The sequence below is a fragment of the Lontra canadensis genome, unplaced genomic scaffold (genome assembly GCF_010015895.1).
Source record: "Lontra canadensis isolate GAN:19392208 unplaced genomic scaffold, GSC_riverotter_1.0 scaffold114, whole genome shotgun sequence".
Lineage (NCBI taxonomy): Eukaryota > Metazoa > Chordata > Mammalia > Carnivora > Mustelidae > Lontra > Lontra canadensis.
In genome coordinates this window covers 199,231-218,101 of record NW_022631108.1, presented here as the reverse complement: position 1 = coordinate 218,101, position 18,871 = coordinate 199,231, and the positions used below count along the sequence as shown (strand labels likewise).

General features: G+C 35.6%; 1 protein-coding gene across 5 annotated transcripts in view; it reads left to right on the top strand.

Annotated features, from left to right (window-relative positions):
* ATRX (ATRX chromatin remodeler) overlaps positions 1-18,871 on the top strand; it is a 294,269-nt gene that overhangs the window by 226,581 nt on the left and 48,817 nt on the right. For all 5 annotated transcript variants that reach the window (XM_032840596.1, XM_032840595.1, XM_032840594.1 and 2 more), the window contains 2 exons: positions 3,865-3,971; positions 16,665-16,773. In XM_032840596.1, coding sequence (XP_032696487.1) covers positions 3,865-3,971; positions 16,665-16,773 — 216 coding nt within the window. The remainder of the gene's footprint in view (positions 1-3,864; positions 3,972-16,664; positions 16,774-18,871) is intronic.

Here is an 18,871-nt window from a genome sequence, read left to right as displayed (position 1 = left end):
ATTTACTAGAAGGGAGAATAGTAGCAAAGAACTAAGTTTATTAGAGGTAGTAAAGAATTCTGCTCTGGTCGTGTTAAGTTTCAGAGGCCTATTAAATACCCATGAGAGATGCAAGTAGAAAGTGAGTATTTGAATTCAGAGTTCCTAAAAGTTCAGGAGAGATTATTGCTGTGACATGCTCATGCTTTTTTTCTGTCATCAGTGTAGGGAGTTTAAAATTTTTATTTGCGTACCATACAAAAATTTTAAGAGTGTGAAAGGGATTTGGGTAGTTTTTTAATTTCCTAACCAGTGCAAGAATCTCCTCTACCATGTTCATCATAGATCTTCTCCTAACCTCTCCCATGATAGAACATTTGCTATTTCAGAAAACTACCTATAGTTGAATACTTCATATTTTTAGAAATTATGTCCTTTAGTTTGTACTTTATCCCTATAGCTTTTTTCCTTATGGTTTAAAATTAAACATATCTCCTGCCTTTTTTAAGACTCATAGTGATTTTTTTTTAAGCTATAAGTCCCAAATGGAAGACATTATCAGTGTTAGGACTATAAAACTATGGCATTTTGATAACTGTGATTACCACTATTTTTTATTTGTCCAACATTTCCTTGTGGAAATTTTCAAACATAAAAAAAAGCAGAAAGAATTTTACAGTGAATATTCATATACCTGTCACCTAGAATCTGTACTGTATTCTGTATCTTATTGTACTTTCTTTATTACATATCTCTTTATCTATTCTCTTTATCTATTCATCTTATTTTCCTGATGCCTTTCAGTGTGGGTGGCAGACATCAGTACTACTGTTTCAGTTGTCTCTTCTTCAAAAAATTGTGGGTTCATCTCTCTTGTCACTTTTAGCTTTTTTTCTGAGTTCGTTGATCTATTCTTTGTATGGCAGTTTCAGTCCTGACCATATGGTCTTGAACATCAGTTTTTTGGCACCCATCTCAAGATATGGTCATAGTAAACAAAATACTTCAGCTGAATTTTGATTAACACAGAGTTGTAGTGAAACTGGTTCTTCTTTATTCTGGACCCTATACTCCCATCCATGCAATCCAATAGAGAGGTTTTCTAACATCTAAATAACACTGTTGGTTCATATTAAACTTACGGTCAACTGAGACTCATTTTTTTTTTTAAAGAAGAACTGGTGTCAAATCAGATTCATGTATTCTCTATTTGTGCAGTTGATGTTTCGACACAAGTGAAAACTTGATATTTCATGAGGCAAGAGATAAATGAATTTTAGTGATTTTTAGCCAGTGGTGTGTTGATAAATGTTTGACAACTGACTTCCAAAAAATGATAACAGAGAAAGCAAAGAAGCACGTTAAGCCCTAATTTGTGGCATTTGCTAATAACCATGATAAACTATTCTCAACTGTGGCCAATCTTAAGCTACCAACAGTAGTGGGAAGAAAGGCTACCAATCCACTTTCCTATTTAAAACAAGTTACAGCTAATTCCAGTATACTGTTGGATTCAGCCCAGCCCTTCTCACTTATTTTATGTCATTTAAGCATTAAATTTTGGTTGAATTTTAATCTCTAGTTTTTTTGATATGTATGAATTTGATTTGTATTGCTTCTCTATTTTTATATGGGTCATTAATAAAATACATAAAGCCAAAATAGTTTATACAAGGATGAAAATTATTACCAGTTAGGGCAGTAGTTGTTCATCTTATCTGCAACTAGAAAAAATTAAGAGATAACCAATAGTATGTAGCCAATTGGTCCTAATAACACCTTTCTCATAGTGAGATTTTTCTGAGCTCAGTGGTTCCCAGAACCAGCTTTAATGCATACTCAAGTCAACCTTTTTCCAGAATAGTACCCCAAATTCCAGATTAATTCCAATTAAATAAATAATTAGTATTTCTAAGAATTTAAGTTTCCCAGTTATAGGAACTGCTGAAAACTTAATTTGTAGCTCAAAAAGAATTGATTCAATAAAGTGTTTGATTCTAGGAAAAATAATCTATTGAGGGATCAAGACTGTTGGTCATTTACACTGAGTACTAGGAATACATAATTTCCTTACCAGTATTCTAGGAGTACCAACTGGGAGACAGTAGAACCGCATAGTGCAGAGTTGAGGAAGTCATATACAATAGCCAGTGCACATGTTATAAACTCCAACAGCTGTTTCATAACTTGAGTTGTTCTTTTTAGTTCTACTACTAAATCTGAAGACTTCAAGCAGTGAATGTTGAAGGATCTTCTGGAGTCATAAAAGCATCTCTCTCCTATAGTACAGCTTTCAGAATCAAATAATACCAAACAATATGCTTGGACAGGTGTCTAGTTCCTTGTATACTGACCTACTTTTTTTGCATATATAAGGGAGAGAATGAGCCCTCCTTTATCCTTTATTCTCTTTCTGGATTTTTTCATTTCCTGTGTAAAATTATGTCCACTTCTCACCAATGGGATAGATAGAGCAGTGGTTTTCACACTGTTTTTCAGAGCCTATGAAAGTTGGTGAAAAGAGAAGGCTAGAGCAGAGGCTGAGGGGCCAGTGACACTTTTACCTTCTTCTTCCCCCAAGGCCTGAAGCACCCTGCTTTGTTTGTTTAAAAAGATTTTTTTTATTTGAGAGAACGTGAGTGGGGGGTGGGTGGAAGGTGGGTCAGAGGGAAAGAGAGAGAGAATCTCAAGCAGACTCCCAGCTGAGTATGGGACCTGACCTGAGGCTCGATCTCACAACCCTGAGATCATGACCAGAGCCAAAATCAGGGTCAGATACTTAACCAACTGAGCCACCCAGGCGCCCTTTTATTATTTGTTTATTTATATTCTATGTATATGTATCTTATATATTTTTTCAAAGTTTTAATTTAAATTCTAGTTAGTTAACATACAGTGTAATGTTTCATGTTAAATAGATGATGAGGATTAAAGAGTGCACTTGTTGTGATGAGCACCAGGTTGTTGTATACAAGTGCTGAATCACTATATTGTGCACCTGAAATTATTTATTACATTTTAATACCACATAAAACTTAATGTGAACAAATGGTTTTCGTGGCTCAAAACAGGAGTTAGAAAACTACTGGGATGGAGAATCAGGACTCTGCAGACATGTTTGAAATGGAACAACAAAGTATTTTAGAATGTTTACAAGCCTAAAATTACTGAAATACTTTTAATGGTTAACACTTTTTTCTCATATTCTCTAAATAGTTTCTTTTGTACACTAAAAGTTTTTAAATTTGATGAAATCCACTTTATCAATTTTTTCCCCATAGATCATACTTTTGGTGTTATGTCTAAGAATTGTCTAACCCCAAGTTAAGAGTATTTTCTTCCTGGAGTTTTTGTAAACATTCTACAGTTTTACATTTTAAAATTAGATTTATGCTATTTTGAATTACTTTTTCTATAAAGTGGGAGGTTTAGGCCAAAGTTCATTTTTATTTTTTGCATATGGATGTTGAATTTTGCCGAGACTGTCAAGACCATTGTTGAAAAGATCCTTTTCCCACTGAATTGCCTTTGCCAATTTGTGAAAAAACCATTTAGCTAACTGTTTTGTGTGGCTCCATATCTGGCCTCTGTATTCTCTTCCATTTGTGTTTGTCCTTTAATCAGTACTATACCATTCTGATTACTCTAACTTTTTAAGTGTTGAAATCATATAGAGTTAGGCCTCCAACTTTTTTAAAGTTACTTTGGCTACTCTGTTTTGGCTACTCAGCATTCTCATATAAACTTTATAGAAGTTAATTTCTCAAAATTCCTACTGTGGTTTTGATTAGAATTGTGTTGAATTTGTAAGTCAGTTTGGGAAGAAGTGATGATATCTTTACTATGTGACCCTTCTAATCCATGAACACTAATCTATTTTTTTAGCCTTGTTTTCAGCCAGTCTCTCATATCTCTGGACTTGATTGAAGATTTTCTTGAATTGGCCAGTAGGGAAAAGACAGAAGATAAAGATAAACCTCTTATTTATAAAGGTGAGTTACAAACAGTTCTGTATCGTAACTTTTTGAAACCTTCATTTAAACATGTTATACAAACATTTTAACAATAAAAAATACTCCCCAGACACACAACTTTAATATATCCATTTTTCTGCACATTATTCTTATCCTTATCTATATAAATATGGTCTTTATTATTGCAATTATAACATGAAGTAAGATTTTTTTGTTCTTATAAAGAGCTTTATTGAGATAATTCACATATCATGCAGTTCATCCATTTTCAGTAAACAATTCAGTGATTTTAGTATTTTCATAGAGTTGTGCAACTGTCACTACAATTTTCAACCTTTTTAATCACCACCAATGAAACCTTGTACCCTTTAGCTATTACTCTCCTACCCCTGCCTTCTGCTTCTTCAGATCTTAAGCAGTCACTAATGAATCTACTTTCTATTTCTACAGTTTGACCTATTCTGAAACTTTCATATGAATGGATTCATATAATATGTAGTCTTTTGTGACTGGCTTCTTTCACATAGTATGTTTTCAAAGTTCTTCCATGTAGCATATGTCAGCACTTCATTCATTAGGCCTTAAAGAGCTAATGATAAGTGAGTCTGGGGAAATTGGAGAGACGAACCATGAGAGACTGTGGATTCTGAGAAACAAACTGAGGGTTTTGGAGGGGAGAGGGGTGGGGGGTTGGGTGAGTCTGGTGGTGGATGTTAAGGAGGGCACGTAATGCATGGAGTACTGGGTGTGGTGCATGAACAGTGAATCTTGGAACACTGAAGAAAAAATAAAATTACAAAAAAAAAAAGTTTTCCTAGGAGACAATACAAGAAAAAAGTATCCAGATTACCCATCATCATTCTTTGACCATTACTTTAGGAATAACACAATATTAAATTAGCTCAATTTTGAAAAACAAAAAAAAAGAGCTAATAGTATTCCATTGTATGGATAATACCCACATTTTGATTATCCATTTATTTATTCCTAGATATCTGGGTTGTTTCACCTTCTGACTATTGTGGGTAGTGCTGTAATAAATATTTGTATACAAAAATTTTTATTTATTTAAACATCTGTTTTCACTTCTTTCAGATATACACTTAGGAATGGAATTATTAGGTCATATGGTAATTTTAACTTATTGAGGAACCAGCAAACTGTTTTCCAGTGACTGCACTATTTTACATTTCCACAAGCCATTTATAAGGGTTCCAGTTTCTCCACATCTTCACCAACACTTACCTTCTGTTTTGTTTTGTTTTATTACAGGTATACCGTAGAGGTATTGCGGGTTTGGTTCCAGACCACCACAATAATGTGAATACTTTAATAAAGGGAGTCAAATTAGGGTTTTTTTGGTTTCCCAGTGCATATAGAAGTATTTACGCTATACTGTAGTCTTTTAAGTGTGCAATAGCATTATAGCTAAAGTAATGTATATACCTTAATTAAAAAATACTTTATTGCTAATAGATGCCATCATCCGAATTTTCAGTGAGTTGTAATTTTTTGCTGCTGGAGGATTTTGCCATGATGTTGGCTGACTTATCGGGGTGGTGGTTGCTGAAGATTGAGATGGCTGTGGCAATTTCTTAAAATAAGACAATAGTGAAGTTTGTGGCATCGATTGACCTTTCTTTTCACAAATGATTTCTGTGTAGCATGCAATGCTGTTTGATAACATTTTACCCACAGTAGAACTACTTTCAAAATTGGAGTAATGTCAGTCCTCTCAAACCCTGCTGCTAGTTTATCAAATAAGTTTATATTCTAAATCTTTTGTTGTCATTTCAGTAATCTTCACAGCATCTTCACCAGGTGTAGATTCCACCTCAAAAGAACACTTTCTTTGCTCACCTATGAGGCAACTCCTTACCTGTTCAAGATTTATCATGACATTATAGCAATTCAGTTCTTTCTTCAGGCTTCACGTCTCCTTCTAGTTCTCTTGCTATTACAACCACATCTGCAGTTACTTCTCTTAAAGTCATCCATGAGGGTTGGACTCAACTTCTTCCAGACTCCTGTTAATGTTGATACTTGATCTCTTCCCATGAATTACAAATCACAAATCCTTAATAGTGTGTAAAATGGTGAATCCTTTCCAGAGGTTTTTTTTTTTTTTTACTCTTTTTTTATTTATTTATATTTTAGTTATCATACAGTGCAATATTGGTTTCTGGAGTAACATTCAGTGATTCATCACTTACATGCAACACCCAGTCCTTATCACAAGTGTCGTCTTTAATACCCATCACTCGTCTAGCCCATCCCCAACCCACCTCCCTCCAGCAGCCCTCAGTATGATCTCTCTTTGAGAGTCTCTTATGGTTTCTTTACCTCTCCCCCCATGCCACGTTAATGTGTTTTCTTTCTGAAAGTCCACATATGAATGAGATCATATGGTATTTATCTTTCTCTGACTGACTTATTTTACTTAGCACAGCACCCTGATGTTCATAGCAGAAGGTTTTCAATTTACTTTACCTAGATCCATCAGAGGAGTCGCTATGTAAGTTTTGAACATGAGTCCTCCTACTTTGTTCCTCTTCAAGATTGTTTTTACTGTACTGGGTCCCTGGCAATTCCATATGAATTTTAGAATCACCTTGTAGATTTCTACAGAGAAATCAGCGTAGGGATTCTGATTAAGATTCTGATAGGGAGGGGTGCCTGGGTGGCTCAGTGGGTTAAAGCCTCTGCATTCGGCTCAGGACATGATATCTGGGCCCTGGGATCGAGCCCTGCATTGGGCTCTCTGCTCAGCTGGGAGCCTGCTTCCTTCCTCTCTCTCTGCCTGCCTCTCTGCCTACTTGTGATCTCTGTCTGTCAAATAAATAAATAAAATCTTCTAAGAAAAAGATTCTGATAGGGATTACATTGAATCTGTATTTCATTTTAGGAAGTATTGCCATCTTAACAATATTAAATCTTCTGATCCATGAACATAGAAAGTTTTAGCATTTGTTTAGGTTTTTAATTTTCTTTCACCAGTATTTTGTGGTTTTTAGTGTATACTTATTCTTACTTATTTTATTCTTTTTGATATTGTAAATGGAATTTTCTTAATTATATTTTTGGATAGCTACTTGCAAATGTTTAAAAAATGAGTTTTGTATATTAACTCATTTATTAGTCCTAATAGTTTTTAAGTGAATATTCTTATTTATTTATTTTTTAATTTATTTTTTGTTTTTTATTATGTTATGTTAGTCAACATACAGTGCTTCATTAGTTTTTGATGTAGTGTTCCATGATTCATTGTTTGTGTATAACACCCAGTGCTCTATGTAATACGTGCCCTCCTTAATACCCATCACGGGGCTAACCCATTCCCCCCACCCCCCTCTCCTCTGAAACCCTCTGTTTCCCAGAGTCCATAGTCTCTCATAGTTTGTCTCCCCCTCTGATTTCACCCCTTTCATTTTTCCCTACCTTCTCCTAATGTCCTCCATGCTGTTCCTTATGTTCCACATATAAGTCAAACCATGTAATTGTCTTTCTCAGCTTGACTTAATTCACTTAGTATAAGCTTCTCCAGTTCCATCCATGTCGGTGCAAATTGTGGGTATTCATCCTTTCTGATGGCTGAGTAATATTCCATTGTATATATGAACCACATCTTTATCCATTCATCTGTTGAAGGACATATTGGCTCCTTCCACAGTTTGACTATTTTGGACATTGCTGCTATGAACATTGGGGTACATGTTCTCCTTCTTTTCACTATATCTGTATCTTTGGGGTAAATACCAATAACCAGTAACGAAATTGAACCAGTGATCAAAAACCTTCCAAAAAACAAGAGTCCAGGGCCCGATGGATTCCCAGGGTAATCCTACCAAACATTTAAAGAAGAAATAACACCTATTCTTTTGAAGCTGTTTTAAAAAATAGAAACAGCAGGAAAACTTCCAGACTCATTCTATGAAGCCACCATTACCTTGATCCCAAAACCAGGCAAAGACACCATCTAAAAGGGGAATATAGACCAGTCCCTGATGAATATGGATGCCAGAATTCTCAATAAGATCCTAGCCAGTAGGATCCAAGAGGATATTAAAAGGATTATCCATCAGGACCAGGTGGGATTTATCCCTGTGATGCAAGGGTGGTTAAGCATTTGCAAATCAATCATGTGATAGAACACATTAATAAGAGATAAGAACAATGCAGTTCTCTCAATTGATGCAGAAAAAGCATTTGACAAAATGCAGCATCCTTCCTTGATTAAAACTCTTCAGAGTGTAGGGATAGAGGGAATATTCCTCAGTTTCATAAAAACCATCTGTGAAGAGCCCACAGTGAATATCATCATCAGTGGGAAAAAGCTGAGAGTTTTTCCCTTAAGATCAGGAACAGTTCAGGGATGCCTACTCTCGCCACGGTTGTTCAACATAGTACTAGAAGTCCTAGTAACAGCAATCAGACAACAAAAAGAAATAAAAGGTGTTCAGATTGGTAAAGAAGTCAAACTCTCTCTCTTCGCAGATGACATGATGCTTTATGTGGAAAACCCAAAAGATTCCACTCCCAAATTATTAGAACTCATATAGCAATTCAGTAATGCGGCAGGATACAAAATCAATGCACAGAAACCTGTTGCTTTTCTATACACTAACAATGAAACTATAGAAAGAATTTAAGTGGTTATTTAAAGGAATTTCCATATATAGGATTATGTCGTTTGCATATCCAATGTGGATTACTTCTGTTTCTTTTTCTTGCCCAGTTTCCAGGTTAGGACCTCTAGTACAGTGTTGAAGTGGCAAGAGCAAACATCCTTTTCTTGTTCTTAATCTTGGGGGAAAAGCATCTGCTCTTTCACCATTAGTATGGTGTTAGTTGTAGTTTTTTCATAATGCTGTTTATCAAGTTGAAGAAGTTCCCTTCTATTTCCAGCTTTTTAACTGTTTTTTAAAAAATCATGAATGGTGTTGGATATTGTTAAATGATTTCTCTCATCTATTAAGGTGATCATACTGGTTTTTTAAAAATTCTACTGATTTGGTTCATTACTTTGAATGTCAGATGTGTAAACCAACCTTGCATACCTGGGATAAATCCCACTTGGTTATGGTGCATAATTCTCTTTATATGTTCCTGGATTCTCTTTACTAGTATTTTGTTGAGGATTAGTGCATCCTTATTCATAAGATATAACTAGTTTTCAGTTTTGTTTTCTTTTATTATCTTTGGTTTTGATATGAGGCTAATATTGGCCTCATTTAATGAGTTTGTAAGTTTTCCTTTCCCTGTTTCTTGAAAGAGTTTGGGAGGAATTGGTATGAGTTCTTTAAATGTTTGCCAAAATTTAGTAGTGAAGCCATCTGGACCTGGGTTTTTCTTGTGGATAGTTTTAATCATCATCATCAACACTATTGTAAAATATACCTAACATGAAATTTAACATTTTCAGAATGAAAAAGCAACCTACTGAATAGGAGAAAACATTTGCAAATCATGTATCTTGTAAGGGGTTAATATTCAGAGTACATAAAGAACTACTATAATTCAATAATAAATGGATGACCTGATTCAAAAAATGGGCAAAAGATTCAAATAGACATTTCTCTAAAAGATAGTGTACAAATGACATAGAGAAACACACAAATAAAAACCAAAATGAGATATAACCTCACACTATTAGAATGGCTACTGTCAAAAAAAATCTGTAAATAACAAGTTGGTGATGATGTGGAGAATTTGGAACATTTGCACACTCTTGGTGGGATTATAAAATGATACAACCACTGTGGAAATCAGTATGGCAGTTCCTCAAAAAATTAAAACTAGAATTACATGATCCAACAACACTATTTCTGGGTATATACTGAAAAGAATTGAAAGGGTATTTTTTTAAGATTTTATTTATTTATTAGAGAGAGTGCATGCACACAAGCAGGGGGAGCAGCAGGCTCCCCACTGAGCAAGGAGCTCCATGCGGGACTCAATCCCCAGGACCCTGGGATCATGACCTCAGCTGAAGGCAGTGGCCCAGCCGACTTATATCTTAAAACCACCCTTTCAGAGCCACCCAGGCATCCCTGAAAGGGTGGTTTTAAGATATTTGTATACCCATATTCATAGCCATGTTATTCACAATAATGAAAAGGTAGAAAGAATCCAAGTGTATATTGGTGGATGAATGGATAAACAAAATGTATATATACAGTGGAATATTTTTCAGCTCTTGAAGGAAATCCTGTCACATGCTACAACCCTGTCGACATTATGTTAAGTGAAATAAACCGGCACAAAAAAAGGTGACTACTGTGTAAATTCATGTATTATTTCATTACTTCACTTATCTAAAGTAATCAGATACACAGAGAAAGTAGAAGAGTGCTTACTGTGGGGAAGGAGAGAATGGGAAGTTGTTGTTTAGTGGGTATAGAGTTTCAGTTTGCAAGTATAAAAAGTTCTGGAGATCTGTCAACACAACTGAACTATACACTTAAAATGGCTAAGATGGTAAATTTTATGGTATGTGGGGTTTTTTTGTTGTTGTTGTTGTTTTGTTTTTTAACCACAGTATAAGAAGTTACATAGCCAGCTGCTAGTGGAGGTTAGGTAAAACAGGAGTTTTGCTTGTTTTGTTTTGCACCAAATCTTTCTGATTTCTCTGTCTTCTATTAAAAATACAAATTTTAAAAAACTGGTAAGAGATACGGGACAAACTACAACTGCGTTTACTAGTCATTCGCAGAATAGCTGGTAGGTACTCATCAAAATTTTTTAATTTAATGTCCATTAATTTTATATATAAATCTGTCTTAGAGAATAAAGAAATCATTACGGGAGTTTTAAGTTGTTTGTCACATATTTCCTGTACAGCTGGTTTGGTGTTTACAAATTCTTTTAATTTTTGTTTGTCCTGGAAGCTTTTTATCTCTCCTTCTATTTGCAGTGATAGCCTAGCTGGATATAGTATTCTTGGCTGCATGTTTTTCTCATTTAGTGCTCTGAATATATTATGTCAGTTCTTTCTGGCCTGCCAGGTCTCTGTGGGTAAGTCCACTGCCAATCTAATATTTTTACCATTGTATTTTACAGACTCTTTGTCCTGGGCTGCTTTCTGGATTTTCTCTTTGTCACTAAGACTTGTAGGTTTTACTATTAGATAATGGGGTGTGGACCTATTCTTAATGATTTTGAGGGGGGTTCTCTGTACCTCCTGGATTTTGATGCTTGTTCCCTTTGCCATATTAGGGAAATTCTCTACAATAATTCTCTCCAATATACCTTCTGCTTCCCTCTCTCTCTCTTCTTCTTCTGGAATCCCAATTATTCTAATGTTGTTTCGTCTTAACAGTATCACTTATCTCTTGAATTCTCCCCTTGTAGTCCAGTAGTTGTTTGTCTCTCTTTTGCTCAGCTTCTTTATTCTCTGTATTTGGTCTTCTATATCACTAATTCTCTCTTCTCCCTCATTTATCCTAGCAGTAAGAGCCTCCATTTTTGATTGCACCTCATTAATAGCTTTTTTAATTTCAGCTTGGTTAGATTTTAGTTCTTTTATTTCTCCAGAAAGGGCTTTTATTTCTCCAGATAGGGTTTCTCTAATATCTTCCATGTCTTTTTCGAGCCCAGCTAGCACCTTGAGAATCGTCATTCTGAGCTCTAGATCTGACATATTAGCAATCTCTGTATTGATTAGGTCCCTAGCCTTCAGTACTGCCTCTTGGTTTTTTTGTTTGTTTGTATTTTGCTGTGTTTTTTTTTGCGTTGAGTTTTGCCGCCTTGTCATTTTATCCAGATAAGAATATATGAAGGAGAGAATAAATTACTAAAAGGGTGGCAAAGACCCCAGAAAAAAGTGTGTTAACCAAATCAGAGAGACCCCAAATTGTGGGGGGGAAGAAAGGGGGTAAAAAGAAGTTCAAAAAAATTTAAGAAAAAAAGAAAATATAGATATTAGACTGGGGATTAGAACAGAGCCACCCACTTAATTTTGGGAGTACTTTGGTCTTTTAGCAGAAACTACCTCGCAAAATTTTAAAGGAAGAAAAACGTGTGTGTGTATACACACACGCACACACACAAAAATAAGGGTAAACACGATGAAGGGATGGAATATGACTGTAAAGATGAACATTTTTTAAAAATTCTAAAAAAGTTGGTAAGATAAGTTGGTTGGGAAAAGAAAAGAAAAAGAAAGTGGAGAGAATTTGCTCTAGCTGGAGATTAGAACAAAGCCCTGTGCTAGATTTAGGGTATATTTTGATCTATTAGAAGAAGTTGCAACCCAAAATTTTTTAGAAGAAAAACCCTATGTTTATACAAAAAATAAAGTTAGATACAATCGTGGATAAAATATGACTATAATGATGAAGGTTCAAAAAGATTTTTTTTAATGAAAGCTATTGTTAAGATAAACTAGTTAAGAAATGTTAAAAGAGGAAAGAGTAAAAATTAAAAGAAATTAGAATAAGAAAAAAATAAAATAAAAAAGATTAACTTTGCAAGACTAAAGAATCATGGGGAGAAAGCCATGAATTCCATGCTTTGCTTTCTCCTCCTTGGAATTCCGCTGTTCTCCTTGATAAGTGAGTTTGGTTTTGGCTGGATTTCTTGCTGATCTTCTGTGGGGGGTGGGGGGCTGTTGTAGTGATTTTCAAGTGTCTTTCCTGGAGGCGGAATTGCACTGCCCTTGCCAGGGGCCGGGTTAATTAATCTGCTCGGGTTTGCTCTCGGGAGCTTTTGTTCCCTGAATGCTTTCTGTAGAATTCTGGAGGACAGGAATTAAAATGGCGGCCCCCTAATCTCTGGCCTGGAGGAGCGGAGAGCTCAGGGCCCCAGTTCTCAGTGTGCCCTCGGAGACAAGCGCTCAGTCACTCCCCATCTCCCTGGCCTCCGGCTGTGTGCTGAACTCACCCAGCCTGTGACCAAGCATCTCTGTCTCTAGCACACAGCCCTGCCTGGAGTCTCCAAACCCAGCAGATCACTGTCGCTCTTCCAGGGAGGTCTCCCCAGATCTGCCACTTGTGGGGCCCCTGCTCAGAGAGCAGTGGTCTCACTGTGCCACGGATCACTGTTTAAGGTAACCCCAAGCTGAGAGCTCACTTCTTGGCTCTGTCTCTGTAGCCGCCTTCCTTGCTGTAATACCTGCGAACTCTGCGATACTCAGACACCTATGATCCTTTGGTGACCCTGCGGGACCTGAAATCATGTTGTCCCCGCAAGGGCTCCACCCCCTCTTCGCCTATGGAGCGATGTCCCTCATTGGAGAAAACTTTTAAAAGTTCAGATTTTGTGGTCCGTTGCTCCGCCTCTTGCCGGGAGCCTGCCTGTCCCCCACCCCCATAGTCTATCTTCCTGTCACTTTGGATTCGCTTCTCTGCAGAGCCTACCTTTCAGAATGCAGGCAATTTTCTGTTTCTAGAATTGCTGCTCCTCTTCTCTTTGTTCCCCTGTTGGATTTGTAGGTGTTCAGAATGGTTTGATAAACTATATAGCTGATCTCCTGCTACCTGATATCATTTCAGCCTGCTACTCCTCCGCCATCTTGACTCCTCCCCCTATATCTTTTGTAGTATAGTTTGAGATTGGGGAGCATGATACCTCCAGCTTTGTTCTTTCTCAAGATTGCTTTGACTCTTCGATGTCTTTTATGGTTCCATACAAATTTTAGGATTCTTTGTTCTAGTCTGTGAAAAAATATATTGTGATCTTTTCTTTTTTGTCTGATGGTGGTACCTTGAGTACTCTTGGAATATAGTGCTATTGTTTTTAATTTTAATTTTCTAATTCTGCTGATAATATTGATAATTTTTTCTCTTATATTCATTTTCAATATAATAACTTTTTTGGGAGCCTGGGTGGCTCAGTGGGTTAAAGCCTCTGCATTTGGCTCAGGTCATGATCCCAGGGTCCTGGGGTTGAGCCCCGCATCGTGCTCTCTGCTCAGCGGGGAGCCTGCTTCCCTTCCTCTCTCTCTGCCTGCCTTTCTGTCTGCTTGTGGTCTTTGTCTGTCAAATAAATAAAATCTTAAAAAAAATAAATATAATAACTTTTTAGGAAATATAACCCCAATAACATCCTGTGTAAGTTTTATGCAGGTGGTGTCGTTATTTTTAGACAGGTGCATTGGTTGCTTAGGTCACTGTAGTAATGAAAAGGAGTATTTGCTCTTCAGTTAATACAATACGACACACTTTGTCATTGGTTTACTGAGATGTTTACCTAGTAAAAAAGGTAGAATTCCTCTTTTTCCCCCAATCAAAATCTTACATGGAATATTAGTACATTGGTCCTGGGTTGCTAAAAAAGTGAAGAGATCTCTCCTCCTTTCCTAACTGGGGTTAAGAGTCACCACTAAGTCACTGCCTCATTAGCAAACCTTAAATTAGCTGTTTACAGAACCCATAATGTATTCCAGGGTTCATTTCATTTTATAAAATAAGATACCTACCATGTGCAAGGCACAATCTAGATGCTGAGGATAAAGACGCGAACAAAAAAGAACAGGTCCCTAACCTCCCAGAGGCTATACTTTTGTTAGGGAAGACCAATAAGAAACAAACAGGAAATGTATAGTTTAAAAATGCAATGGAGAAATAATGAAATACTTTAAAGGTGATAGGGAGTTCTGGGGGAAAATACGTAAATTGGTCAGGCAAGGCTTTATTGATGTCCCTCACAGAACTGGACATGCAGTAGGTCCATAGTAAATATTTGCTGATCTGGCAGGGTATCACATTGTCCTTACCTGGGTATTCTTTAGTTATTTTCCATAGAGAATCATGCTCTGGTGATACATTTTTTTATGTGCCCCTTAATGTTTCAGTGCTAGGTATATACTGGCAGTTTTTAATCTTTATCACTACTCCCTTCTTTGTTTCTGAGGCCCCTCCTTATTGATATGTCTTTAACATATGTTCTGGTAGTGCTTCATTATCTGAAAGACAAAGTACCAGAAAAGTTTTATCGTTTTATTCTGCTATCATGAATAAATGGAAAATGCCCATTTTACTCTATACCTGTCATACTGTAATTACATTTTCCCCATCTTTAATGGGTAAAAACAATTGTCATTTTTTTAGTTTTTATTTTCTTACCACTGGCAAGATGGAATATTTTTCCATATGGTTGTTAGTTTATATTCAGTTTAATAAATTATCTTCAAAAAACATTTGTTTTAACTATTAATCAGTTCAGTTTATCACCACCACCATTACTACTATTACTACTACTGCTGTGTACTGGACACTGAACTAGGTTCAAGGAGTATTACAGGAAATCATGTTATAGAAATGATCACATATAAATGTGCCCTGGTAGAGACAGATAAAATTTGATGTGGGATCCTGGGTGATATATTAAGTACTCAGTGAGCTTAATTACTATGTGACAGGCACTGTTCTAAGGGGCTTTTTTTCTTATATCAACTCATTTTAAAAACCTGGGATTTTTAGAAACAATCCATTTTGGTGACTGACCTATGTTGACTTTATCACTTTTTAAGTGTTGGATTCACAGAAGTAGTAGTATGTAGATTATTCTTTTGTATTATCAGAGAAAGGTGAGTATGTTGAAATACTTTAAAAATATTAACATATTTTACTTATGATTAGCATATTAACTTTAATAATTACCCTATTCGGGTAAACAGTTAATGGAAATGTGACTCCAGCCTCTTTTTTATCCAGCCATCTGTCTCAGATTCTTTTTTCCTTAGCTGTGTGTATGCTTTTTTTTCAATTGAAAGAAATAAAAATCACGAATAAATAAATAGACTTTCTTACCAGTTGCCAAATTTTCAGCAAGGATATTCTGTGTTTTCAGTATAAGTAAAGATATGGGTAAGTAAGAAACATATTGAAAAGAACCTTTTAAGGGAAGTACTAAATTTAAGTAAAAAGTGAAAGATCTAAATCTCAGTTTTATGAACTTGTTTTTATGTGAAGATTCTAGGATGTGACTCTGGAGGGGAAAAAGTAGTATTACTTTTATAATTTTACAATTGTAAATGTTTTATGTTTACAATTTACAATGTTTACAATTAAAAGAACTGGGATGGAAATTATGTGTCATAAAATAGAAAAATGTCTTTAGTACTTAATTTGGTATTTTAGTTTTAATGTAAGTCTTGGGTAAATTTTCATCTCACTGTCCAAAAGTTGATCAGTATCAACTTGTTAATAAAGGAGGAAACCTGGCCATTTACAGATTTAATTAAAAGTAAGCTTCATGAACATAATTCAGTTTAACCATATTCTTTTGACAGTTTTAAAGGTTTCTAATCAAGGAAATCTTTTATGAAATTCACATATAGATGAAATGCTTTTTTAAAGTACCTTTGCTATTCAGTATCTATTAGAAATAAATCTGTGGGAATTTATTTGTTAATATAGTGAATTACACCTTGATTAAAAAAATTTAGAGGCACCTGGGTGGCTCAGTGGGTTAAAGCCTCTGCCTTCGGCTCAGGTCATGATCCCAGGGTCCTGGGATCAAGCCCCACATCTGGCTCTCTGCTCAGCAGGGAGCTTGCTTCCTCCTCTCTCTCCCTGCCTGCCTGACTACTTGTAATCTCTGTCTATCAAATAAATAATAATAATAAAAAATTTTTTTAAATTTATATTTCACTATGCTATTAAAATATATATAACCAGATCTTAAATGGTGAGCAGGGTAGAAGATCTATTATTAGTAGCAGAACAATATATATCATATCTCTCTTTTCTTTTCTTACTAAATTTTCAGGTGAAGGGAAGTGGCTGCGAAACATTGACTATTACCGTTTAGATGGTTCTACTACTGCACAGTCAAGGAAAAAATGGGCTGAAGAATTTAATGATGAAACTAATGTGAGGTAGGAAACATTTTTTGTTTGTACAGAGAGGTTTTATTTTTTGTTTTTGTTTTTGTTTTTGTACAGAGAATTTAAAAAAAAAAAAAACAATTTTAAATCTGGGATGCCTGGGTGGCTCAGTCAGTTAAGTGGCCAGCTCTTGATTTTAGCTCAGGACATGATCTCAGGGTCATGAGATCAAACCCCATATTGGGCTCTGTGCTCAGCTCAGAATCTGCTCATCCCTCCGCGTCCCTCCCACCCCCTGCTCATGCTCTGTTGCACTTGCACTCTCTTTCTTTTAAATAAATAAAATCCTTTTTTAAAAAAATCCAAAAATTTTTTAAAAATCTACAAACAGTTGGGGCATCTGGGTTGTTCAGTGGGTTAAGCCTCTGCCTTCGGCTCAGGTCATGGTCTCGGGGTCCTGGGATTGAGCCCCGCATTGGGCTCTCTGCTTAGTGGAGAGCCTGCTTCTCCCACTCCTCTCTGCCTGCCTCTCTGCCTACTTGTGATCTCTTTCTCTCTGTCAAATAAATAAATAAAATCTTTAAAAAAATCTACAGTTAAGTTCACTCGTTATAGTATATATTTCTACAATTCTTGACATACAAGATAGAGTCAAGATATAAAATGTTTTCATTGCCTCTCAAGAAATTCACTCATGGAATTATAGAGTTAGAGCCTTTTGAGTCTTCCTTCTTTCATGTAGCAAAATATTTGAGATTTATCCATTTTATTGCATATGTCAATAGTTTGTTTCTTACTAGTTTGTTTATTGTTGCGTAGTATTCCATTATATGGATGTATTACAGTTTGTTTAGGCATCTCCACTTGAAAGAGTTGTTTCCAGGTTTGGGAGTTAAAATTGAAGGTGCTCTCATGTGTAAATTCTTGTGTGACCCATTGATATTTCTAGGAGTGCAATTGCTGGGTTGTATGATAAGTTTGTGTTTAGCTTTGTAGAAACTGCCAAATAGTTTTCCAAAGTAGTTGTACAATTTTGCATTCCCATCAGCAGTGTATGAGAGTTCCGGTTGCTCTGCATCCCTGTCAGCACTTGGTATTGTTGTATTTTTTGTTTGTTTTTTTAATTATTTCACCAATTCTGATATGTAATGCTATTTCATGTGACTTTAGTTTGCATTTCCCTAATAATTGATACAAAGCATCTTTTCATGTACATATTGACCATTTTTATATCATCTTTGGTGACAAATCTGATAGAAGCTTTAAAGTTAAAGTATTCTTCATCTTTTTATCTTCTGCAAAGATTTGAGTCATATATTTTAAACCACTGTAGATATGAGGTATGTTGTATATGTGTTGTTGTTGCTGGTTTTACCTGTTAGCAATTAACAGACTTGAACTGCATTTGAAAGAGAAAAATTAATATGTATACATACGTATAAACATATGCACACATACACATACATGTGTGAAAGCATGATCTTTCAGAAAATGTTGAAGATGGGCTTAGTTTAATGACAAGGCCTGATTTTGCCTTAGTCGATGTTTTAAAGCATAAAAGATACTCTACTGTGTATGTAAAACATATTTTATTACTAGCAGAGTCCTGAGCTGCACCTAGGGTTAAGGCTAGAAAAATTCCAGTTAGAAGAATATATTCTATTACCTAATAGAATATCTTAAATAGAATAATTGAAATATATATATTTAAAATCCATATACTCTGGGAGAGCCTACAAAGGAATGGTTGAGTACAGTAAAGTTATAAAAGCATATTATTAAATAACTATTAACAGAGTAAGTTCATTTTTGTATTTTGTTTGCCGTGTTCCTAAAAATTACTGTTTCTGCATGTGTGTGAAGTAATTTTATTTTGTAACCCTCATCTAGTTTGTCAAACAAACTAAACCTTCCACTTGTTCAGTTTCCCAAATTTGTAAATATAACAGTAGCATATGATTTTCCCATAACATTAGTATTTGATGTCCAGTGGGGAACAACATTGAAATTTGGATGCTGTGCTGTCATTTTGGTGAAACACTAGCCAATTAACTCCCCTAAACATAGACCAAAAAGTATCTGGTTCAAATTCATCTTCTCATTTTCCCTCTTTCCCTGTCCTTCCTCCCATTATGTGTGTGTGTGTGTG